The sequence below is a fragment of the Camelina sativa genome, chromosome 10, assembly GCF_030686135.1.
Source record: "Camelina sativa cultivar CO46 ecotype springtype chromosome 10, ASM3068613v1".
In the NCBI taxonomy this organism is placed as follows: Eukaryota; Viridiplantae; Streptophyta; class Magnoliopsida; order Brassicales; family Brassicaceae; genus Camelina; species Camelina sativa.
In genome coordinates this window covers 8,757,489-8,780,830 of record NC_141889.1, presented here as the reverse complement: position 1 = coordinate 8,780,830, position 23,342 = coordinate 8,757,489, and the positions used below count along the sequence as shown (strand labels likewise).

Below are 23,342 nucleotides of genomic sequence, written 5' to 3'. Positions count from 1 at the left end.
CCGGAAAACGTTAATTATAAATTAGTCTAAAAATATATCATATACCTTTTAAAATTCAGAAGAAATAAGGGACAGTACAGAAATTTGTAAATTTAATTTTGTTACACAAATTCGTAAACTTGTTTTGTTACGAAGCTACTACCAAAGGCGAAACCGAAAGTTCAAAATCATAGAGCAAAGCTCCCTCACTGTCTGCCTTTTGCCGATTTGAGGTGTTTAGTAAGCATCCGTGGTGCAATTGCCATAGACATAAGCTCTTGAAATAGCAATTTGCATGCATATGGAATGTAAACCTGAGAGGATTTAGATGAAGATGGTATTAGGCAAGTGAACCACTAAAACAACAATAATTTAATCTTCTTGAAAACTTACCTGAACAATATCTGTTTTGTTCTTGCAGCCTCTGCATTCAAATGAATTCTTCTTCAGATTTGCAATGGCAATGAGCCCACAGACTTCACACACATGTACCCTATACGCATCGCTCTGATCAAACAGCCTCTCTTTCAAGAAATGAGCAGCACCATGTGCAATCATGCAATCGCGTTCCATCTCTCCAAAACGGAGACCACCATCACGGGATCGCCCTTCAGCTGGTTGTCTTGTTAAGATTTGCACAGGACCTCGCCCACGCGAGTGAATCTTGTCATCAACCATATGCTTCAACCTTTGGTAATACGTTGGTCCAAGGAATATCATAGCAGTGAGTGGTCTGCCCGTGTGACCATTGTACATTCTCTCAAATCCACGCATTTGGTACCCACACTTATGAAGAGCTTTGCTTATATTATCCACCTAAAGACACAACATCGGTCAAATTTATACTACGCCAATGCTAACCAAGCAACTAAGGAAAATGCAAGTTACCGTGACATCTGTAAAAGGAGTTGCATCTCCTTCTTTTCCCATGTGAGCTGCTACTTTTCCCATGATGCACTCAATTAGCTGTCCAATTGTCATTCGAGACGGAATAGCATGCGGATTCACAATAATATCAGGAGTGACACCTTCAACCGTCCAAGGCATGTCCTCCTGCGTGTAGGTCATGCCAACAGTTCCCTTCTGACCGTGTCTACTACTAAATTTGTCTCCAATTTGAGGAATCCGAACGGATCTGACCCTCACTTTCACAAACCTCAAACCATCTGCATTTGTAGTCAATAACACCTACAGAAAGTTTAAAAGTTATAAGATAAGAAACTTTAGAATTCCAGATTTACATCAAACAAGATATGATCAGTTTCATAGTTCAATCCTGAAACTTTCTACACTATTAACTGCAAGGAAATACCTGATCCACCATTCCAGTTTCACTATGTCGCAAGCTTATACTATGATCACGTCTGGTGTATCGTGATGATTGTCCTTCAGCCTCATCCTGAGATATTGGAGTGGTTTTTCCAATGATAACATCTTCACCTGTAACTCTAGTACCCTATACCAGAAAAGAAAATTGCATGATATGCTTTCTAATATCAATCGCCTAATCATATCAGATAAACCATTAAAGGAACCATAAATAATATACTTACAGGAGGTGCAAGACCATCATCATCCAGTTTATCATAAGAACCATGTCGCATACCCTGTAGCAGAACCCCAAGTGTTAAACTCCACTTAACAGAAAGCACCACAAAGTTTGAACTGTATGTGTCAAATTCATACCATTGTACTTGCTCTGTCTGGGCGACCAAAGTCTTCTTTGACAAGCGTCCCCATTTTTTTCTCCTCATCTCTGCCAGAAGAGAAATTGCAGTATAAATAAATGTAAAGCCGGAAAGTAAATGTCCACAAGTATGGCATACTCACCTGTAAGACCGAAAGAACAGGGATCGGAAGAAACCACGATCTATTGAAGACTGATTCATGATGACAGAATCTTCTTGATTATATCCAGAATAGCAAGAAATGGCAACAATAGCATTCTACACAAGGATAAAAAACAACATTTATGATATTTGATAGACGAGTGAAGATGAATTTTGAAAGACTTCTAGCAAAAATAACTCACAATTCCTGCCGGAAGTTGCCTAAAGTGAAGATGCTCCATAGCTCTTGTGGTAACCAGAGGCTTTTGAGGGTAATAGAGAACATAGGCTAAGGTATCCTGGTAAACGGAGCAGTAATATTATTATCATTAGAGCATGTAGTGATGTAACAAAAGATGACAGGAAAGACAACAAATTAAAAGCCTAGAACCTACCATGCGAAATTGGTAGTTGGTGACATAAATTCCCATTGCTTGCTTCCCCATGGCAGATTGATATGTATTACGAGGTGACTAAAACATCAAAAAGTACAAATCTTAGTTAGCATGAAACTGAATTTACATAATGAAATCGCTTCTCACAGAAAAGTCATGTAGAGAGACATACCTGATTATGGTCAGGAAATGGTATAATTGAAGCACAGACACCCAATATCAGAGATGGGTGAATCTCACAATGTGTGTAGTTTTCGGTATACGCCTCGTCTGGGCGGAGTCTAGCTTGAACCAGATCCTACAGTAAATTAAGGAGTGAGATTTCTGCAGAACTTAGTTCACCACAAACTCATGTAATCACATCTTCATCCTATTACTCACACTGATGGTCATGGAAATCATGGTCGTCTCCTCTTCCTCTGTGTCTATGTATTCTATAAAGCCCTTAGCAACCAGATGATGCCAACCATCTTCTTCTGCACTTTCCTGGGTTATGAAAACAAATATTAGTACAATGGAGTTATAACAAGAGGTACTTTGCTGAAAGTAGATTCAAATTTTACCCTTTGTTGCAGAGCATAGATATCTCTCTTCTTTATTAAGAGCCTCTGATTATCCACAATAAACAACGGACGACTACAACGGCCATAATCAGTGTATATCCGGAGCTCCTTCAGACGTATATCTCTAACTACTCCAACTTCAGTGTTGACATCAACCTGCGAGAGGAAAAAGTAATATGTCACTTCTAGTCTTCTTCTACTAACAGTTGCAATTTATTTACTAATATATTTGGAAACGCGAAAGAAATGCATGCTTACCCTTCTTCTCAAACGTCTCAACGTTTTCACCAACATGTCAGGATCTCTGTGAACTCCAACCCACATTCCATTCACAAAGATTTTTGTGGCTGTGGGTATAACAGATGGAGATATTTCCTACATTCAAGTTAAGACCTTCAGGAAACCAAAAGAATTAAAGAGGCAGAAATTGGGTAAGACATTGAGAGTGAAATGCTACATACCTCAAAATTCTCAGTACCCCATTCTTCCAAAAATTCCAATATAGGATAAGCAGCTGACCCAACTGTTATGTAGACCATGAGAGCCAAGTTTTTCACTAGACCACAAGCCTGGCACAGCAAAGCGACGATGAGAAACGGCTTTATATAAAATCCGAAACACCCTTATTTCTATAAAAAATTACAATTTTACCTGTCCTTCAGGTGTTTCAGCAGGGCACATCATTCCCCACTGTGAATTGTGCAGTTGTCTTGGTTTTGCCAATTTCCCTGGCAAATCAGACTCGATAAGATTCAGGTGGGATAAACAAAATTACAAGCCAATATAATTTGCAAGGATATGGGTGATAAAGAGAACCATGACTAAAATATACCAACTGCACGAACAGAGACACTGAGACAAAATAGAAGTGTAGGAGAAGAATGAGGCTTTACCTTCACGTCCTATTGGAGAATTGAGACGCCTCAGATGTGACAAAGTTGAAGCATACGTCAACCGATTAAGAACCTGTTGTTAGTTAAGACGTTAGAGCCATACCGATAATGCACTAAACCAACCATAATAGAACAAAACTGTAAACCTGATAACATAAATCAGGAAATTATTTTAGCTAAAAAAAAAGAAGAAACATAGAAATATCCTAACCTGAGAAACTCCAGCTCTTGTGCCAGCAGCATTTGCCTGGCCCCAGTTCCCAGTAGCAAGAGAATATTTCAGGCCAGAGGTAATAGTTTTAGCCTTAATGGCAAATTGAAGATTGACTTCTTTGCCATTGTCAACACACTGTCAAAATGACATGTATCAGACTTCCAAACACAGAATAACAAGTTAGAATTGAAGTCTTCGGCAAAGAGTGACTATGTAAGAGACCTTTTGAACATAAGATCTCACATCCCTTGTTAGCTTTCGGAAAAGCTGCATGTAAAGTAGATGTTAGGTCAGTAAGAGACAAAAAAAAAACTGATACAAAAATCTCCCGTATACATAATTGTGTGCCAGTAACAAACCATTCTAAAGAGCCCTCCAAGTAAAGGACCAGCAAGATCCAGCCTCTTGTTACCATAATGATCTCTATCATCTTCTGGCCTTCGGCCAAGTGCACAAAGCAGCAACCGATGTACGATATACCTAAAGGGTTATAGTATAATATGAGCAACACAGAAACATAGGAAATCTAAAAGAATACTAGTGAACTAAATACCTACCCAAAATAGTAAGCTTTCTTTGTCTCACAATGTTCCCCAACTCCTACATGAGGAAGCATTTCTTTTTGAAGGATATCTTTAGCATACCTGCAATAATAATATTGCAATTGCAAACCTCCGATGTGAACATCTCAAAAGTTGACATCTAAGATCAATATGCCCAATTTAATTGGTTTAGATGACCACATACTTTATCCTTTTTTCCTTGGTTACACCAACAGTTGCACCACGTTTCCCAATATAGTCAAGTGCAACCTGAAGCAAAATGAAAGTTATCAACTGATTGCAGGACCAATTCTTCAAGCACCCAACATGAGAACAGCCATAATAAAAAAAAAAATCATTAACCAAGGAAGGACAGTGGATACCTGCTGATTTTGAATCACAAAAGCTTCTTCCAAGGAAGGCCTCAGTAACTCCATCATCTGCGTGTCGGCAAAATCATAGCAGATGTGTTCCAAAATGTCTTTATCGGCAACAAATCCCAACGCACGAAAGACTATGATAATAGGAATTTCTGTTCTGATGTATGGAAGAGTACATCGAATATATTGTCCAGATGAACCCTGCATCCATTAGCCACACAGAGAGTGACTTATAATACCATTTTTTAGAATTTACAAACGAAATATCGAGGAATGATATAGTAGAGTTAGACAATTAGTACTCTTACCCCTTTTGCACTAGCACGAGCAAGCATACGCACAAACATTGTACTGGGAGGCCTATTCTGGTTCTCAGCCATAGAACGGACTTCACCAACATAAGCATACTTATTTGGCTGTCTCTTTTTGAACACATAAACATGGTTCGTACTCATCTTCTCCTGCGCAATCAGAACCTTTTCACTGCCATTAATAATGAAGTATCCGCCCTGATCATAAGGACATTCTCCAAGCTCTGTCAGATCTTTCTCCGAGTTCTGAAACAAGGTACAATAGCTAGACCGAAGCATGATGGGAACCTAGCAAAACATCAAACAAGACGAAAACATGTGTACTATCAGAATCGAATAGTAGATCGATGCAGCTTATTAAATTTTGCAAAAAGACTAAGTTTGCGCACCTTCCCAATGAAAACTTTAGTAAAATCCTGTGTCTCTGTGACTTCCTCACCATCATGCCCTTTCTTTATAACTCTTTTTGTAACATCGACATACAAAGGAGCAGAGTATGTGAGGTTTCTCAACCTCGCAGCCTTAGGAAACAGGGTAGCAGTCTCTCCATCAGACTCTGTCATCATAGGTTTACTCAGATAAATCTGTCCAAAGCTAATCTTGTAGATTGTCTGCAGAAAAAACAGCTATATCAGACATGCAAAAAAAAAAAAAGATATTAAACACATTATATCTCAGTTCCCACCAAGCCAAAACTGAATTGAGCTTCAACCGATATATCAAACCACTGAAAGGACACCTTGAAAAAACAAAGAGCTAAAGCATTGGATGCAAAAAAATCGAGAAAATCAATGAGATCTGCTACCAGACCCTCATTGCAACAAAACTGTTTCCTAGCGCCAACACTGATTTGAGCTTTAACCAATAGCTAAATCATTGAATACAAAGATAAAACCGGGACACCAATGAGATCAGCTACTCGAGAAAAGGAAACCCTAATTGCAACAAAACTGTTCCCTAGCGCCAACACTGATTTGAGCTTTAACCAATAGCTAAATCATTGAATACAAAGATAAAAAAAAACGGGACACCAATGAGATCAGCTACTCGAGAATAAAACCCTAATTGCAACAAAACCATTCAAGCTAGAGTAGATCGTCTGCAGGAAAGAGGTATAGCCAAAAAGATACCAAACTCCTAGTTGCTAAAAACTGATTTGAGCTTCAACAAATATCCAAAAGCACCATAATTACCACCTTGAAAACCAAATAGCTCAAACATTGAGTACAAAGATCAATCTCAGGACGCTAATTAGATCAGCTACTCAAGAAGGAGCAAACCCTAATTACAACAAAACTTTACAAGCTCAAGTCGAGACACTCAAAAACCCACACAGAATTTGAATTTCCCGTTCGAAACCCTAGAAAACAAAAAAACAAAGGAAACACCGTCGAAACAACCTCCGCAAAATCGGATTGATGGCCAGGATTGTGCTGAGATTCAGGTCGGATCTCGATATCAGCAGACTCGTCAACGATTTCTTGCATAGTATTCTGAATAAACTCATCAAACGAGTCGAGCTGCTGACGAACGAGACCTTTCTCTTCGAAATAAGCAGATATAACAGCCCACGCGTCCTCCTGGGTAATTTCCTCATCGTCATCGTCGTCAACGTATTGAGGTTCAGGTTCGTATTCGTTGTACTCCATTTTTATCCCACTCACTGAAGATTCAGAGCAGAGCAAAAACACTACTCAAATCTCTCTAAGAACAAAAAAAAAAGAGAGAGGGACGCAAAGAATGAGACGCAGCCGTGAGGTTGAGAGTTTATAAAGGATGGCTTGGGAGAGAGAGGTCGGCTTATTTAGTTTCAATAACCGCTTTGATTTAATAACCGGTTCGGTTTGATGCGATGGGATTAAAAAGACGGACCGGGTTCGGTTGTTAGAGCGCTTGGATTGTGAAATGACGGAAGTACCCTTGATATATAAAGTTAAGTCCCCCAGCTACATTGTTGTGGCGTCAGCGATATTTTCGGAAGAAGAGAGAGAGACGGAGGAGAGTGAAGGCGGAGGAAGAGACCGAGAGAGAGATGATACCGCCGTGTGGGAAAAAGTGCACGCATACGTATTCAGCGTTTACGCAGATTCCATGTATGTAATCTCTCGGGTTCTTCAATTTATGTGAATTTTGGAATCGTCTTGGCTTCAGTTAGTTTTTGTGTTCTTGGTTCGTTCGTTCGTTTTGATGTTTTCGTTTCGAGATGATGATGACGGAGCTCTGGTATATTGGGTTTTGATTTGGATTGTTGACTGATTTCTTTGATCGAGTAGTAGGTAGGGTTTCTTCGTTTTTGTTTAAGACTGAATCGGGGAACTGTGAAATTGAATTGTTGATTGATTTCTTGATTCATAAGCCTTAATTAGTTGCTGGCGCATTCTAATTTTATACGAATTTACTGAACATTTTGGTAAAGAATCACTTATTTGGTTAGATTGGTCTAGAGACAACTCATAGCTGTATTTAAGAACACTTTCTTGCTTCTTGATTGAATAATGTAAACTGAAGAATGCGGAACATATCTACCAATTATAAGTTAGAAGGGTTTATGCTTATGCAGAGTTCTTAGAGCTTTTCTATCATGTTGGGTTCTGTGATTATCCTAACAGAGAATTAAGAAGAGAGGAAGTTATAGTTTGAGAACATAAATAACTCTGTGCCGTTGTTGCTGTTGTGGACCATATACATATGTGTACTTTAGCTGCTAAAATGGGGTTGGTTTGGGTATTTCTGATCAAAGCTTTTCATTCTTTGATCTCTCAATTTCATTCATGGTCACAAAAGCTACCTGAATCAAATTTATCCTCCATGTTGTTGTATAAGTATCGTTCAGGATTATAGCAATGAGTTTGTGATTTCGCTTTGACATCAGTTCAGACACTGATGATAATTCTTGATTATGTGTAGGGAGAGTATTCTGCAAAAAGGGTTGTGATGCCGATAGTGACTCATGGGAAGACTGTAAGCATTTCTTTTTGATCTTTAAAATCGACAACGAAATTTGTTAATGACTTGGGAGCAGTTAGATTTGTCCTCACTCGGCAACATCATAAAACCAAACTTGTCTCCTACATTACATATGTTCATGAAAATATCTTCTCTTTTCAGGTTTAAGTTTCCAAGTTAATGAATTGGTGTAATAGTAGTGTAATCTCTATAGGTGTAGGAGACTGCAGTGAAATATGCTACAAAGATCCTGTGGTAAAAGACCGACCATGGACTGCAGTTATGGATCGTTCTCCTGGAGATGCCAAATACTCTGAGGTATTCACACTCTTCTTAAAATAAACACTTTTCTTCAGTAAAGAGAAATAGACTGAACCGTGTCTAACTTGTATTTACATTGTTTTAAAAATTCAGGAATGCTTTCACGCATGTGTTGCAGGCTGTGGTTACAAGGTTTGTTTCCTTGCTTCGGCCTTCATCAGTTTGATGTCTTTGCAAAATTTCTTGTTCTTTTGAACGTGTGTGGCTATTTGTGTGATCGTGCAGTTTGATGTTGAAGCTGAGATAGTCAATAAGGTGAAACCAAAGAGACCTCCACCACCACCGCCAAAGCCGCAACCACCACCAAGGTCTCAAAAACCAATGCAGCCTTCTACTGAGGATGTTCCCGCAACTTCAGCTTGACATCACATATCACCATCAAAGGCTAACAATTAAAACTCCTCAATTTTTGGTATCTAACAAGTGAGGGAGTATTAATGTTCAATGTAGCCAACTCAAAGCAATTGGCCCATAATCCATTTTCTTGATAGCTTGTAATGGAGGAGATTGTAGAGTATATTAGTGGGACTTGTCCCGTGGATGTCCTTATGATTGTTTTTGGTCTCTAAGGCATATTAATGAAACAGAACATCACAAAGAGCTCAAGTTCATGTTCTTAAATCTAACTCTTAGCTCCGACATCCCATTTGACCAGTCGAACTAAATTCTTAAAGAAACTTCTGTTTAGAACATATGTTTAACAAATTAGTGTAGTTTTGTGGTGTTTTTTTTTTTTTTTTTTGGCTAATATATATGATGAAAATTTGAAAATTCATCAAAAATCAATAAAAAAATGAAATTAAAATTTCTGTACATAAAAATTCACTTTTATAGATTAATGTTTGGTTGACAAACAAAAAAAAAGAAAAAATTCACTTTTATATATCTTTTCTGGTTTATAAATATATATTTTATTTTCCTTTTTGGTCTTATTATTCAAGATTACTAATATTAATTCAATTGATAGATCAATTATAATTAGACGTGTGTCATGTCGTAGACAAATCATGTTTTCTAATAAGATTAGTTTTTTTTTTGGTTGATATATAATATTTTCCTTACTAGAATGATTTTATAAAAATGGAAGAATATCTCACATTTTTGTCAACATTTATAAATTCATTAAAAAGGTTTCTTAACATAGAAATATTTCAGTACCTTTTTTTTCTATTTTCTTAATATACAAAAGTTCCATTAAATTCTTATAAGTTTTAAAAAATTATTTCGATAATAGATGCAATAAAGTTAGACGGCACATTATTTCCAAGAGTGACAAAGACTCTAGCCAATTAGAGACGAATATGGAATCTTCTTGTCCGCTCCAAAACTGATTTATAATAAGCAATTTTCTACAAGTATAATTGTAATATATATGGATTTTACTTGTCAAAATTTGAATTAGATATAGTTTTGCTGTATATTTTTTAGGGTAACTTCTCAGCTTAATTAACCAGTCCGATTTTTTTTTGTTTTGTTTATTTTCTTCCCCCTAAGTTGAGAAATTTGAAAAAAAAAAAAAAACCTCACTTCTAGCCGTCTATCCACAAACACAAACATTGAGAACATCACACTATCATATATATAAGTTCATCAGTTCTCTAGCTTTTTCTCGTCTTAGACACAAGTACACAGCTGTCAACAGGGGTGGTGCAACATCATCAAAGGCTCAAGTTACACCTCTCACGAATGATGAGCGTCTACGTGTCCTTGAAAATGCCACAGAGAAAATGAGGTCTGAAGGTGCACTTGATTCAGACCTTCACCTTCGTGTGATAGGTTTGTGTCCCATATTTCCATTTCATTTCTTCTGAAGGCCATAAAAGCTTTCTCTTGCGTCCTCCTAACGGTTTTCTAACCTCATAAAACTAAAAATGTATATTATAAATAATTAAATATTAATTCAACTAATTTCACCAATAAGATTTTGTATTTACATAATATCTTACATATATTTTCTAATATAAAAAAGATAATTAAAAAAAATAAGCAAAACATATGTAAAATATAAACAAAATATAAGTAAACTATTTTTACGTATATGTTTATATAAAAAATTTAAAATAGACTTTTAAATGTTATACCATTCTGTTTTTATTGTCATATTAGCATTTTGTTAGTTCATTGGAAATATCTTTAAGTTTAAATTTTAATACAAATTCTCAAGTTTCATTTGGTTTTTCATCTTTCTTACAAATATCCAGGAAATAAGATGTTGCTCTCGACTTTGATGCCTTTTGAATTATAATTATCATTCGTGTTGCCAATGGTCCCAATCAGTAGTCCAAAACTCGTTTACATATGATTAATCAAATCCTAATGTTCTATCTTCCATGGGCCATTAACGGGTCTGTATTCGTGATATTAATAGGCAACTATAAAATTGGGAAAGCTTTTTTTTTTGTTTCTTCATTTAAATTTCGCTGAAAAGTGTAAATGTACGTATAAACCTACTGTAATACACAAATCATGCTCACCTAGCCCTAGGTCTTGAATAGCTCTTTTGATGTGGTTTGTATTCAAATGGTATTACTTCTTGGTATCACCTCAAGTTCTGGTCTAATTCACTGAAACATGAGAGTTTGTGCAACTCTAAAATCAGATGCTAAATTCTTGTAACTTATTAAGGCAATCAAAGAAGTGATTGATGTTGAGTTTCTCCTTCCTGGTGTAGATACTCCCTTTAGACCTGCCATCTCTTCGGCCTGCCATTTCGATAAGAAAGTACAGCTGCTTGATTGGAATCTACGTAAGATGAAAGCAAATGTTTAATTAGAAGTATGGTCATATCATAACTATAGTCCCTAGTCCCTTTTGTTTGTCAGTTCTAATAAAATAGTACGTAATAACAACTCAAGACACAATGAGATCGAGACCACATACATCATTAAGGGCTTTGGAAGCTTCTTCGATATCATCCTCTGAGAATACTTTTAGTTGCTCCAGCACCTGAAGCATGAAACATGTTAGAAAGACTAGGACTGTTGTGATTCTCCAACATGACCCATTTACATATGTGTTTTCCTATAGAAACTTTGGATTAAAAAAAACGAAAGTAAATATACAGTAGCCTTATGTTGGAAACCTAACACTGCCCTTAACATAAGTGAGTTGTAAGGAAAACAAATTACCTTCTTTGCATCTTGTGTCCTCAGTAGTGGAACAAAGTATGTGACTTAGAAAGCTCCACCCAAACCAAGAGCTTCGAAGAACTTTAATTCACTTGTTGTACCAAGTACAAGAAGTTTGCTCCCCTGTCAAAAAAAAAACATTAACCAAATTAGTGAGATATTATGTGAAAATTACTTAATTTTTTTTAACCAGGAAACAAACCTCCGGGGGAAGTTTATTGAGACAGATTAGCAATGTTTGAAAAATCGTGTTTGAATACCGTGGTCCAATTTGTGCGTATTCCAACAACCTACAGCAAAGTAGGCATAAATAAGAATTTATGAAAAAAAATCAAGTAATGGAAGGAAAGAAAGAGTAGAGATGTATGCACGACCTTTCAATATTGTCAAGGATAACAATGCTCGATGGTGATTTGTATGCATCCTCAAAGACCTGTTCATTCACACCAAAACAAGTGTTAATAGACAATGCATGAGAGCACAAAATAAAGAAGTAGCGCAATGAAGCTACGACCTTGAAAATGCGACCTGATTTTGGCTCTCCTCAAGACCCGCCATTGTCTCTGCAGAGACCTGTGCAACAGTCCAAGCAATGAGACAAAATATCAAAAAAAAGTGAGGGAAAAACTTATAACAGAATGAAAGAAAAGAGTGACACTTACTATTTTAACATATGGGAAGTTACTGTCTATGGCAACGGTCGCTGCTAAGGCAGTTTTCCCACTGGCCAAAGAAGCTTAGATGTTAGAAAACGCTAGAAACAAGACGCCAAAACATAGATAATGTTTGTTTATCTCTTTTAAAATAAAGTGTGTAAGGTACCTTCCACTAGGTCCCTCAAGAAGGCAAGTGACTGGAGGACTTCCACTAGGTCCCTCAAGAAGGCAAGTGACTGGAGGACTTGTTTCGATGACAACATGGTCAACAAGAAACATGACTTCTTCGTAGATGAGCTTTTGCCGATCCCAACAGTCCAAAAATCCCTTGGGTCTATAAATATATATAGGAAATATGTTTACCAGAATTAGAACTTTTCCTAGTAAGAGCATTAATTAATTACTCAGATTGTCTGAAGAGCAAAACAAAATTTACCTGCAGTTCCGAAGGTCCTTTGAAGAGGCTCCAAATGAAGGCTTTACTTCACGTAATGCTTGAAGAAAATCCTCCATTGTAACTTTGATATTCTCTTCATCCACTGGTTTTGTAAGATCCTCCATGCTCACATGTCTGTTCAAAGCATATGATGATGCACTTTTCACAACACCTTCTAGCTCAGCACCACTGTAGTTCTTCGTCTGAGAAGCTTCGCAGTAAAAAAAATATTGGACAAATCATTTTAAGAGTCAGATTTTATGCTAGCAAGTAATAAAAGCCTATGTCACAACTCACAAGTCACAAATCAATTCTGTCAATCTTATAAACATGCAGAACAGAACTGGCAATCATCAATGGTTTGAAAAAGTATAACCGATGGAAAGCATACCAAGCTCCTGGAGATTGACATCAGGAGAAAGGAAAGAGTTTTCCTTCATCATTTTCGTATGAATCTGAAGAATTTCTAAACGTCCAGCCTCATCGGGAAGGCCAATCTCAATATGAACTTCTAACCTTCCAGGCCTGTAGAACTCAAAAACATTATTATATATGTCCACTAACTCAAATCTAAAGTTCATCTAAGTTAACACACAATACGTTTTGGATGTCATCTTGTCAAAGTGAATATATAAGAATATAAACTACATAATTGGACTACTAATTAGCACAGGGAGGCATAGAGACCTTAGAAGAGCTTCATCAAGCATATCCTTCCGGTTTGTCATTCCAATAAGTAAAACATTGTTCAAGGCCTCCACACCATCTATCTGGAAAATAACAAGTGTTAGCCATATCTTAAAAGATAAAAAACAAGTATATCTTTGGCCAATAGCTTGATCATTTGCAAACCTTTGTCGGGAGCTGGTTTACAATACTGTCATGGACACCTGTCCCATCCCTGCTTGATCCTCTTGACTGAAAATTTGCAATACATACAATTTTTAGAACTTAGTTTAACTCATATAGCCTACCAGTTAACGAACATAGTTCACAAATCCGATGCTCGCTGCACTGAAGCAGTGCAGCGACATTCTACTCTTCAGAATCAATAGGGAAGCACAAAACATGAGTATGTTTTAAAGTCAGCATTGACCGCAGCTTTAATAAAGTCGTGTACCTTACAAATAGCATCGATTTCATCGAAAATAATGACATGCAGCTCACTGTCATCACCTGAAAAGTTTAATAAGAGTGCCAAAAATTAGCACACTTGCAAGAAAAGGATAACATAAAAGCACAAGTCAGATTCTTCCGCACCAAGGTTTTTCTGGTCATTCTCAGCATCAGCAAACAGGTCTCTAACATTCTTCTCTGTCTCACCCACAAACTTGCTTAGCACCTCAGGACCATTCACGATCTATATGATGTGAAGATCAGTGAGAAAGAAAAATGGAGGGATTTAACACATGTATACTTCTTGACTAAAGCCAACAGAACATTTGTGTTAAGAGGATCAGAAATAAACCTTTGGCTCCTTTCCATTAAGCATTTTTCCAATTTGGCGTGCAATCAAGGTCTTGCCAGTACCTGGAGGTCCGAAAATAAGCATCCCTTTAACGTGCTTTGTCCCAAGTCTACAAGATCAAAAGAATATTAACTTTAAAGGGAGTTCCACGCAGCATAAAACTTTCAAAAATCTGCTTGAAGAACAAATCACAAGAGACCTGTTGCTGACATGAGGGAAATATACGAGAAGCAAATGCTCTTCGGAATATATCAACAAACTCTGCCTTTAAGCCACCAATACCAAGGGATTGAAGGTTGAACTCCTTTTCTTTAAATATTTTGCTAGTAGCAGCCTCTCGCTGGTTGATAACCTGTTACACAAATCAGGTTTAGGATAGCAAGTAACATGTTGAAGTGAGATTACATGTTGAAAGTAAATGTCAATTGGATTGACTGTCACACCCAAGTGATTAAACAAAAATGTGATTTCAAGAGAATTGATCAAAACCAGACCTTTATACCAGTTGCATTTGATGCTTCAAACACAAAATATGTGTCGTCGCAGATCATCCCTCTTTCTATGCCATCAAACTGGTCTTGCACCTCTGTAACCGCTCGATTGACCGTAAAAATGTAATTACTTCCATGATACTCAAATGTAACTCTCTGGCCTACAGTCAAGACCTGCATATAAGCATGCATATTTTCAAATAAATCAGTGCACAGCCACCATACCTATTCAACGAGAACCAGTCTTCAAAATATACAAAGCATATATATATTAGGAGCCAAATTACAAAAAAACAGGACATGATATACAAAGCAAGAATCCAAAAAGATTTACCTGCTTAATGAATTTCCTCTTGAGTTGGGTTGAAAGAAGCACAGCATCAATCTGTTCGTTTTTAGTGCCCTTCTTTACAAACTCTAACTCAAGTGCCAGTAAAGTAAGATCAAAATTTTCAGGAGGAACGAATCTGCAAGAAACAGGACAGTCTTTAGAGACAGACCAAACAAACAAATAAAATAAACTACGAGACAAGAAAAAATCTTTAAAGACCCCCAAGTGTGAGAAATACCTGCTGATTGATACCAAGTCATCAGCAGAAACTCTTGCATGTCTTCGATGAACAGCATTCAGAGCAATAGTTCCATCATGGATGCTCTCGTGTCCAGTATGTAACAGTTAAGGTTAACTTACAAAAATTTGAATAGCAGTCCAACTAACTGAACCCAATATATAGTAGGGCATTGATACAAATAAAGCTCACCTCTTCCGATCCGACCAAACAAACAAAAAGTGCAAAACCTAAAACTTGGGGACCAAAATAAAAGTGGCTGAATTTCTAACTTTCCACGACGGCTCCTTAAAATACGAGGGTAACAAGTGAGGTAGTTCAATATGTGTCACTTGAGAAAACTATGTACTACTTAGAAATCAGAAATCGCATTGTAAGGGTACCAAATAAATTTGAAAACAGAGCTAAGATAACCAAAAAAAAAAAAGGATATGAGAAAGATAAAACGAAGACGTCAGCGACGTTGGCGAGGAAGAGATCGGTGCCGGGAACCGCGAATTGACACAGATCAGAGGGTGAGCAGTAAGCTAGGTTGGTTAAAGCTAGATGTGCCGCCGGAGTGGTGGTCACCTTCATTGTTATGACTACGGATGAATGTGATGATCCGGAGCAAACCGTCATGACTTGTAAAAGTGGTTTCCTTCGTTGAGAAGAATGAAAAATAAACGGCGAGGAGAGTACTTGGCCCTAATGGTTGATTCGTGAACCAGCCACAATAGAAACTTCACATAATTAAGGTAACTGACATTTTCTAAAAGTTAATTAATTAGGTAACAAAGTATCCAAGAAGTAAGTTACAAAGAAAATATAAAAAAATGGTAATTGGTAAGTTACTTTTGTACCATATCTATTACAAATTTACATGACAGGATTCTGTTTGAACTCTCACGTTAAACTAGAGGGATCTTCATGGACTACTGTGAAATAAAAGCAATTTTCACGTTAAACTTTGATAGTGTTTCACACACACATTGTATGTAAAATTGAAGTTTTTCAGTTTTTTCAATTTTACACAACAATTTTACATACACACATTGTATGTAATATTTCAGTTTTTCACTTCATATATCTCACGTTTAATTGTATGTAAAATTGTTGTGTGTGTTAAACACTATCAAAGTTGTTGTGTGTGTCTCATCCAAACAAAAACAAAATTTAAACATAGGTATCGATTAATATGAGGAAGAGCAACATGATCATTGCAGGCAATGCAGTTTCAAAGAGCAGACAGACGTTCATCAATTCGCTGGACCACAAAAGAAGAGATGAGAACAGACCTGAGTTTTCTTGAGAAGGCATAACAGGAGCTTCACATAGAAGATCCTCCATTTTGTCAACCGAGTCATTGTCACTAGCACCAGCTGCAAAGCTTCCTTCAAGTCTGAATCTCCACACGACCAAACAGCTTCTGAACCAATTGTGAGGCAGCAAAACGTCCCAATTTATAAGTAGAAACAGAACTTGCAGTCTCAGAATCCAAGAGAGGAAAAAGGTGTTTGGATAAGTCCGTGGACTCTAAATTAATTCCATTAATTACTAATTATGGTAGCAGAACTTAATCAACAAAAGCATTTGGCAACATATGCATAAGGGATCAGGTTAGTGCAATTAAAACATTAACAAGCATTGTAGGCCTGTAGCCATATCTACATCTACACCCGGAAGTAAGATAGAAGTAGCATACCGATCAACACCGAGTTCCCCATACTTGCCTTCCATGAATTTGTTAATTGCTTGCTCACTCATTTTTGTGGGTCTTACAAACCTTACCAAGAACAAAGAACAAATAATCAACCACATTGTAAAATTGAGCAATAAAATTCTTAAAGAAGACATAATAAACCAACTTGTGAAATCTAGCTATGAGCAATAAAACTCCTAAACAACATCAATTTAATAGCAGTTCTTGTGTCAAACTATGCACTTACAATTCTTACGCCAATGACACAAAGCTAAACCATTCAAACACCCCAAGACCCTTTGACCATTAATAAAAGTTATGTCATCAAAGATAGGAAGCTGTTATAACCTGTGGGACAAGTGTACGACTTCCATGGTATTGGCATCTACGATGGCATCTTTTATTACCCATCATGTTACACAATTATTTAGGTGTATAAAACAAACGAGTAAAGAAATAAGTCACAACCTTCATTCTCCTTTCATCTTACCAAACCAAATCATTGCAACTCCACGATCTCTTCTACTCTTATGGATCTTTCTATCATCATTGTATCTAAGAGTAAACTACAAATTCATCAATACTAAAAAAGTTAAGAACATCAACACGCCCAAAGCTAAAGACCCTTTACTTGTCTGTTGGGTCCAATTCTCACTCTTCAGAAACCTCCTTTATGATCCAAGAGTAAACTAGAAAGGCATCAAACAAAGAAACCACTTTTGGACTTCAATTACAACTACAGAACCAAAAAAAAGCTCATAAGCTCTCTCATCAAACCCATTAATGGATCCGTATTAGATCTTCACTTCTGTTTTGCAGTTGTCGGAGAAACACAAAAGAATCTATCTTCGATCTTCACTCGACGTTAGTTTCATTCTCCGGCGGAATCGATGGCTTCAACGGCCAAGGATGATGACGGAAAACTTTTAGTCTCCTTATGTTACACGTGTCTTTGTTGTTGACATGTGTTTTGACATGTTGGGCCTGTACTTTATAACTCACAGAATTATGGGCCGTACTTTATAACTCACAGAATCCTATATTTAAATTCGTAGTACTAATGGGCCAAGCTTTTGTTTCAACTTTAGTTGAATTTTTATCACATTTTTGTATTATTAGGTCCCTTAAATGTTGTTCTAAAATCTAAATGTTAATTGTGCTTTGTATTATTTGAATTTTGGAATAAGAACTCCAACAGGGTCATCGATACCATATGAATATCCTCAAAATTTCTCCATAATATCACACTTCAAATGATATTTGAAAGTTTATAATTAAAAACATTGGGTTTGGAGTTAGCATTTTAGATTTAAAGTTTAGTTTTTAGAGTTTGTGATTTAGTTTTGAAGATTTAAAGTTTTAAGTTTGTGATATTAAAAAAAAAAAAATTAGTGATATTTTTGAGAGAGAAAAAAAACTAATAATAATACTTTGATAATTTTTGTTCATTTACTTTCTACAAGTTTTAGAAATTGGATTTTTGAGCCTTTTGTTTGTCAGTTCTAATAAATAGTAATGTAAATAATGAAGGACACAATGAGATCGACAAGCTGTTGTTTCAACTTTAGTTGAATTGTAAAACATTTATAAATAACACTTTTTATTTTTTATTTTTTTTACTTTTTATTAGGGCCCTTATTGTTATTCTAATTGTGCTTTGTATTATATATAAATTAGGTGTTATTTGGAAAACTCAGAAATTGGTCCACGATTTCTCAAACATTGTTGATCTTTCTCAATCAGCTTTCCCCGCATGTTTGTTTTGCTTTCTGTCATTTTTTTCTCTTACTTTTGTTTTTTTTTTCTTTTCATTTCGGTAAAAAAAAAAGGATCATAATTAACTAGACTTCGAATATGAAAGTTATGGCGGCTAAAAGTTTACGGGTATGGAAAGTTGGCTCGCATATAGGAATGATTATGCATTTGAAAAACATTCAAAATTGGTTTGAACTTTGAACCGGACCAATTATATATGCTTGTAAAAACTAATTAGAGCCAAACTTACCCGAATAAAACCCGTTTAAGCTAGCTACCATATTTTATTTCGAAAGAAGCATTGATTGATCCGCGGCTATAGTACAAACTTGAACTTTGGAATAAGAACTCCAACGGGGTCATCGATACCGGATGAATATTCAAATAAGTATTTACGAGATCGTCACTTCCCTTCTTCAATCCATATAAATATCTTCAAATTTCTCGATCGAGAGTCCTCATTTAAATATAAATTTTTAACGTATAAACTAAACTTAATAGGTAGTAAGGTAGAAAACGTCCTTTCGTGTATAACTAGTGGATTATACCGGGCTACGCCCGGGATGGCGAGTATATTAGATTTATTCACTATTTTGATATGAAGAAGGTATATACTATCACAAAATTGTTTGTATTTTTGTAGATCCAAAATCACACACACAATCATGAAATTTTAAATTTGACAAATGATAAACTGATGTTTTTAACTTAATATTTGACTTCAGAAAAGAAGATCTTTTTAACTTAATATTCTTGTTTGTTTTAGTTTTAGAAACAATTTATTCACGTGACTATATATTTAACATAAATATACATTATAATTTTTCACGGCATTTTTTTTAGTTATCATTTAGCTAATGTATCACCAAATATTTTTCATATTCTGAATATAATTTTTTGCATGTTATATATTTTTCTTTAAAAACTTTTTACTCATCAAAATATATTAGTTTGTAAAATATTTTCTTTATTTCTCGAAAGAAAACACCTTGTTTTATTGCTTCTTTCCGGCAAATCGGAAGTTATGTGGTAGAAATGGTAAAAGCGAAAAATACAATGAAATGAAGTCATAATCCGGCTTTTGATATATATGAAGTCCTGATATATATACCTCCGATTTAATATTACTGCTGAAGTATATAATTCCATAATGTAAAATTTGAATGTTTAGGACTTGGGATGTTTTCGTAACAATGAGTGATAACATTTTCATAAACATTTTTAGTTATTAACAAATTGTTAGATATCAAATGTTTTTTAGGATGTTCTGTACCTTTCTTACTTCATTCATTAGTGAGTCATTCAAAATTAAAGACGAAGGCAAAAGTACTGTAAAACATCCTCATCACTTAGCTTATTTGTTTGTTTACCATCTTAGTTATGTCTCTACTACCATTCTATGTGAACCAAAACACTGGTAGTGCTTATTGACCAAATACACTGCTCTCTTTTGTATCTCTTACTTCATTTATTTATCAATCTTTCTCCTGAGATACTTCATACCAATCTTTGTTATCCGACATCCCATAGTTTTCCGTGAACGACATTTATGGAACTAAACCAAAAGTAAGAAACGATTAGTAACTCTCTTTGTATGGCCATATATTTTCTTTACTCATCTTCTTGTATATTATTGACCGGCTAACACATGAATCAAACAAAATGACAGATCATTCAAAAAGGTTATGAAGCATAGTTGACATGATAATTTTTTACTAAAGTTTAAACTGTGAGAGTTACCTGAAATGTCAAGCAATGCAGTCTTTCGTGGCCAAATAAAGTATTTTGGGGGAGATGTACAGATGCAGAGAGCAAGGAGTAAACCCCCGAGTGGGTAGCAGCCTTTAGTAGCTTAGTTGTGACTGGCGCCGAGGATCTGAGCCTGCCGTACGTACATGACAGTCTCTTTCTAAAGTGGTTTTTTTTTTGTCTTGGTAAAACACTAAAACATATTTACTGGAAGAATGTTACCTATTGACATTACACAAACTTTGATAAAGTGTTCACTTCTTCCTGGGCGTTTGTGTATGAACCTAAAAACCTGTTCAATTAAACTTGCAAAGTTGTAAGCTTGTGATTCCAAATTAAATTACAAACTAATAACGAACTTAAACACCATATGGTCTCTTGAAGTGTAAGACTAAAGAAGAGAAGACATGTACCTAAGTGAAAAGAATAAGGGAGCTGGATCATCTCCTGAAAATTCCAGGACTCATGGCTGCACGAATTTGAATTTATGAGAGACAAAAACATTAAGGAGTAGTTTTTCCCGCCTTTGCTACTGTATGTGGTTAGAAGTGGCGGTTAGAAATATATTAGGCACTTGTTCGTGAGTACGTAAACTGACCAATTCCATGGCGCGTGTTGAAGCTTCCACATAAATTTGATGCTGAAAACATTGGCTTTGCAATGAGTTACTATATGGCTTGAAAAATATACAAAAAAATCATATTAACCTAAGTGATACTTGAAATGATACAGTATATGCAAATGCTAAAGAAAACAATTGGAGCGCTGCTAAGTTGATTAACCATGTCTCTCTCTTCTTCTTTCTTTTGTATTAACCACAGGTTTGAATAATTAAAGAACGTTGTTAAGAAGCTCAAGGGCCTGAGTATAACTGAAAGCAAGAGTCAGATTTATAATGGTTTGGATGCTTACTTTATCCCAGTTTGGACTGACTTTACCTTTGTGATCTTGGAGGACATTTGTACCCATCGCCGTTGGGGCCTTTCGTGGAAAAGGGGAAAATCAAGGATGAAGATAGACTAAATACTCGTTTCTAAACATACGACCAGTTATCTCATTCATGTTTCTCGGTATGCATTTATATGAACAAAACCACATGAATTCGATATGTGGATCAGAACCCAATTTTGAAAATTCACTATCTCTACATAAGCGAAACCACTTGATATCAATATATTGATCAGACGCCAATTTTGAAACCCATCTATAATAAAAAGAGAAAAGAAGGGTGAAATCTTACCTAGAGTCGTCGGTTTTTTTGTGAAGTAGGCATCATGGATTTTGGAATTGTATACTTATTAAAGCCAAACTTCTCATGGATTTGTGAAACAATAAGATGAGAACAGCTTGAAATCATAGGTGATGAAACTGAATTGTAAGTGAATTTATAAATTATGTGATGAAGCTTTAAAACGGAGACATCATGGCATTGTGGGAGTAGATGGGTATTTAAGGTTGAAACTTAAGTTTGTCGATTCATATTTTTTTTTTAAGATTTGAAACTTAGTCGATTCGGTAAATTTTGTTTTTGAAGATTTGTAATAATAATATTATTATTATTTTTCTTAAAAAAATTGTAGTAATGACAAATATATTCCTATTAAATTTTAGTTTAGCTTGTGTGGCTTCTCCTACAAGTTTTTAATTTTGATGAGGTGGACACTCTAAAAGAGTTCAAATTGTCCCTTTTATTAGTAATAATGTTTATGTTTATCGACTAACAAAAATAGTTCTGTTTAATTTGACAAAAAAAAAAAAAACATGAATATCTTTTTAAAAACTTTTTTGATAAAGAAAATGTCCAAACCCAAGGGTTTTCTATTATGGAAAAATACATATTAAAAAATCGTAATTTTTCACTTGAAACACAAAGCTATTTCTTCTTCATTAAGAGTTGGTGACTTGGTGGTATCTTCTTCGACAATTTTCCCACTAAAAAGTTGTCAACTTTTTATCATCACTTTTATTAACCTATCAACAGCATATATCGGTGATGCTCCGTGATAACAAAATTGAAAAAACACACACTACTAACGACTATGGTTTATGGACCACCACAACAACCTCGTGTCAAACGGTGTCGTTCGGATTTAATCACATCATATAAAAGCCACCTCACTAACTTAACAAGAAGTCAAGAACCAAAAATCAAGAAAACTCTCTCTCTCTCTCTCTCTCTCTCTCTTACATGGCTCTTCTCTCAAACCGCGTTGGATCTTCCTCCTCATCGATCTTCACCTTCGCAATAACACTCCTCTTTATCTTCGCCGGAAACTCACTCGCCGGAGAACTACGGCCTTCAGATCATGGCCTACAGTATCAATCCAGCTCACCACCGACAGAATCCAACTCACCACCGGACAAAATGAACTCCTTCTTCGGGGATTCACATTCTTCTTCTTCTTCTCCTCCTCCTTCTCACTCTCAGCTCCTCCCTAAAGCTACGGCGGCGGACGGCGGAGACGATGATTCTTGGTGGAGAGACGGAGCTGGGAACAGACGTGATCACGTGATGAGGCATGTGTTTCTTGCGGCGAGTATCATCTGTGGTGTCTCCGGCGTTGCGCTTCTTGTGGTTTTCACTTTGGTTTACTTCTTTAGGTATCGGAAACATAATAATAGTTCGGACTTGCCTAGTTACGATTCTACAAAGTAACCAAAATTCAATTTTGTTTATTATTCTTCTTAGATTTAAATTTTTTTAATATGTGATCTATTTATTTTGTGTAAATTGATTATTTCTTGATTAATATATATATTATATATGTGTAGCACTTTGCTTTATTTCTACGACTTTTTAGTTGGGCTAGAGCACTGTTACACCCACATATTATTATTCTCTACTTGTTGTTGGCAAAAAGACAAGAAAGTAAAGGCGAACGAATTATTATATAACCCTTATTATATTTTGTGGTTATCAGGACTTGTGAGGTTTCGATCGACCTGTGTCAGTTTGTCTAAAACAAAACGATTAAAAAAAGACGAAGAAGGTTTAAGTAATATTAATTGTTTGTTGAAGTGTTCATTTAAATAACT

The 23,342-nt window shown here is 35.9% G+C and overlaps 3 protein-coding genes, 1 long non-coding RNA gene and 1 pseudogene across 6 annotated transcripts; 2 read left to right on the top strand and 3 right to left on the bottom strand.

Annotated features, from left to right (window-relative positions):
* Nucleotides 1-21: 21 nt before the first annotated feature.
* Nucleotides 22-6,938, bottom strand: LOC104718157 (DNA-directed RNA polymerase II subunit 2). Its single transcript, XM_010435838.3, has 25 exons — nt 6,507-6,938; nt 5,496-5,717; nt 5,104-5,394; nt 4,799-4,996; nt 4,621-4,685; nt 4,431-4,517; nt 4,233-4,353; nt 4,096-4,140; nt 3,871-4,008; nt 3,660-3,732; nt 3,418-3,494; nt 3,228-3,335; nt 3,025-3,141; nt 2,767-2,922; nt 2,585-2,689; nt 2,376-2,501; nt 2,204-2,281; nt 2,012-2,107; nt 1,810-1,925; nt 1,666-1,735; nt 1,533-1,586; nt 1,292-1,435; nt 868-1,167; nt 373-795; nt 22-293 (listed from the first exon to the last, which is right to left on the bottom strand). Exons 1-25 carry the CDS (start codon nt 6,753-6,755, stop codon nt 186-188), a joined length of 3,567 nt encoding a protein of 1,188 aa, XP_010434140.1. The 5' UTR covers nt 6,756-6,938; the 3' UTR covers nt 22-185.
* A 118-nt stretch (nt 6,939-7,056) lies between these two features.
* LOC104718156 (uncharacterized) lies at nt 7,057-8,994 on the top strand. Of its 2 annotated transcripts, none has more exons than XM_010435836.2 (5): nt 7,057-7,199; nt 8,014-8,067; nt 8,215-8,370; nt 8,467-8,505; nt 8,599-8,994. In XM_010435836.2, the coding sequence occupies exons 3-5, from the start codon at nt 8,233-8,235 to the stop codon at nt 8,734-8,736; spliced, it is 315 nt and encodes a 104-aa protein (XP_010434138.1). In that variant the 5' UTR covers nt 7,057-7,199; nt 8,014-8,067; nt 8,215-8,232; the 3' UTR covers nt 8,737-8,994. The 2 variants fall into 2 exon arrangements, with proteins under 2 accessions (XP_010434138.1, XP_010434137.1); XM_010435835.2 differs by having other exon boundaries at nt 7,063-7,199; nt 8,267-8,370.
* A 1,759-nt stretch (nt 8,995-10,753) lies between these two features.
* LOC104718155 (vesicle-fusing ATPase-like) lies at nt 10,754-17,831 on the bottom strand (annotated as a pseudogene). Its single transcript, XR_015568616.1, has 23 exons — nt 17,151-17,831; nt 16,806-16,886; nt 16,399-16,529; nt 15,555-15,808; nt 15,122-15,217; nt 14,887-15,019; nt 14,556-14,726; nt 14,261-14,413; nt 14,062-14,170; nt 13,854-13,953; nt 13,714-13,769; nt 13,446-13,511; nt 13,281-13,363; nt 12,985-13,118; nt 12,594-12,804; nt 12,324-12,491; nt 12,164-12,224; nt 12,016-12,074; nt 11,876-11,934; nt 11,704-11,791; nt 11,502-11,624; nt 11,254-11,319; nt 10,754-11,115 (listed from the first exon to the last, which is right to left on the bottom strand). The product of XR_015568616.1 is annotated as a vesicle-fusing ATPase-like (transcript).
* A 2,050-nt stretch (nt 17,832-19,881) lies between these two features.
* Nucleotides 19,882-21,745, bottom strand: LOC104718154 (uncharacterized). Its single transcript, XR_756356.3, has 4 exons — nt 20,720-21,745; nt 20,529-20,598; nt 20,298-20,439; nt 19,882-20,112 (listed from the first exon to the last, which is right to left on the bottom strand). It is a non-coding gene; the product is annotated as an uncharacterized LOC104718154 (long non-coding RNA).
* Nucleotides 21,746-22,320: 575 nt separating this feature from the next.
* LOC104718152 (uncharacterized) lies at nt 22,321-23,090 on the top strand. Its single transcript, XM_087468190.1, has one exon. The coding sequence runs from the start codon at nt 22,495-22,497 to the stop codon at nt 22,960-22,962; it is 468 nt and encodes a 155-aa protein (XP_087324316.1). The 5' UTR covers nt 22,321-22,494; the 3' UTR covers nt 22,963-23,090.
* Nucleotides 23,091-23,342: the final 252 nt, after the last annotated feature.

What these genes read in the sequence shown, in the direction of transcription:
- LOC104718157 (XM_010435838.3), bottom strand. Translation starts at nt 6,755, where the DNA reads ATGGAGTACAACGAATACGAACCTGAACCTCAATACGTTGACGACGAT. An exon ending in ATCAATCCGATTTTGCGGAG is followed by an intron (nt 5,718 to 6,506) that starts GTTGTTTCGACG and finishes TTTTTTCTGCAG; the next exon opens with ACAATCTACAAGATTAGCTT. An exon ending in CCAACTACCAATTTCGCATG is followed by an intron (nt 2,108 to 2,203) that starts GTAGGTTCTAGG and finishes TCCGTTTACCAG; the next exon opens with GATACCTTAGCCTATGTTCT.
- LOC104718152 (XM_087468190.1), top strand. Translation starts at nt 22,495, where the DNA reads ATGGCTCTTCTCTCAAACCGCGTTGGATCTTCCTCCTCATCGATCTTC.
- LOC104718156 (XM_010435835.2), top strand. Translation starts at nt 7,139, where the DNA reads ATGATACCGCCGTGTGGGAAAAAGTGCACGCATACGTATTCAGCGTTT. An exon ending in AGCGTTTACGCAGATTCCAT is followed by an intron (nt 7,200 to 8,013) that starts GTATGTAATCTC and finishes GATTATGTGTAG; the next exon opens with GGAGAGTATTCTGCAAAAAG. An exon ending in GAGATGCCAAATACTCTGAG is followed by an intron (nt 8,371 to 8,466) that starts GTATTCACACTC and finishes TTAAAAATTCAG; the next exon opens with GAATGCTTTCACGCATGTGT.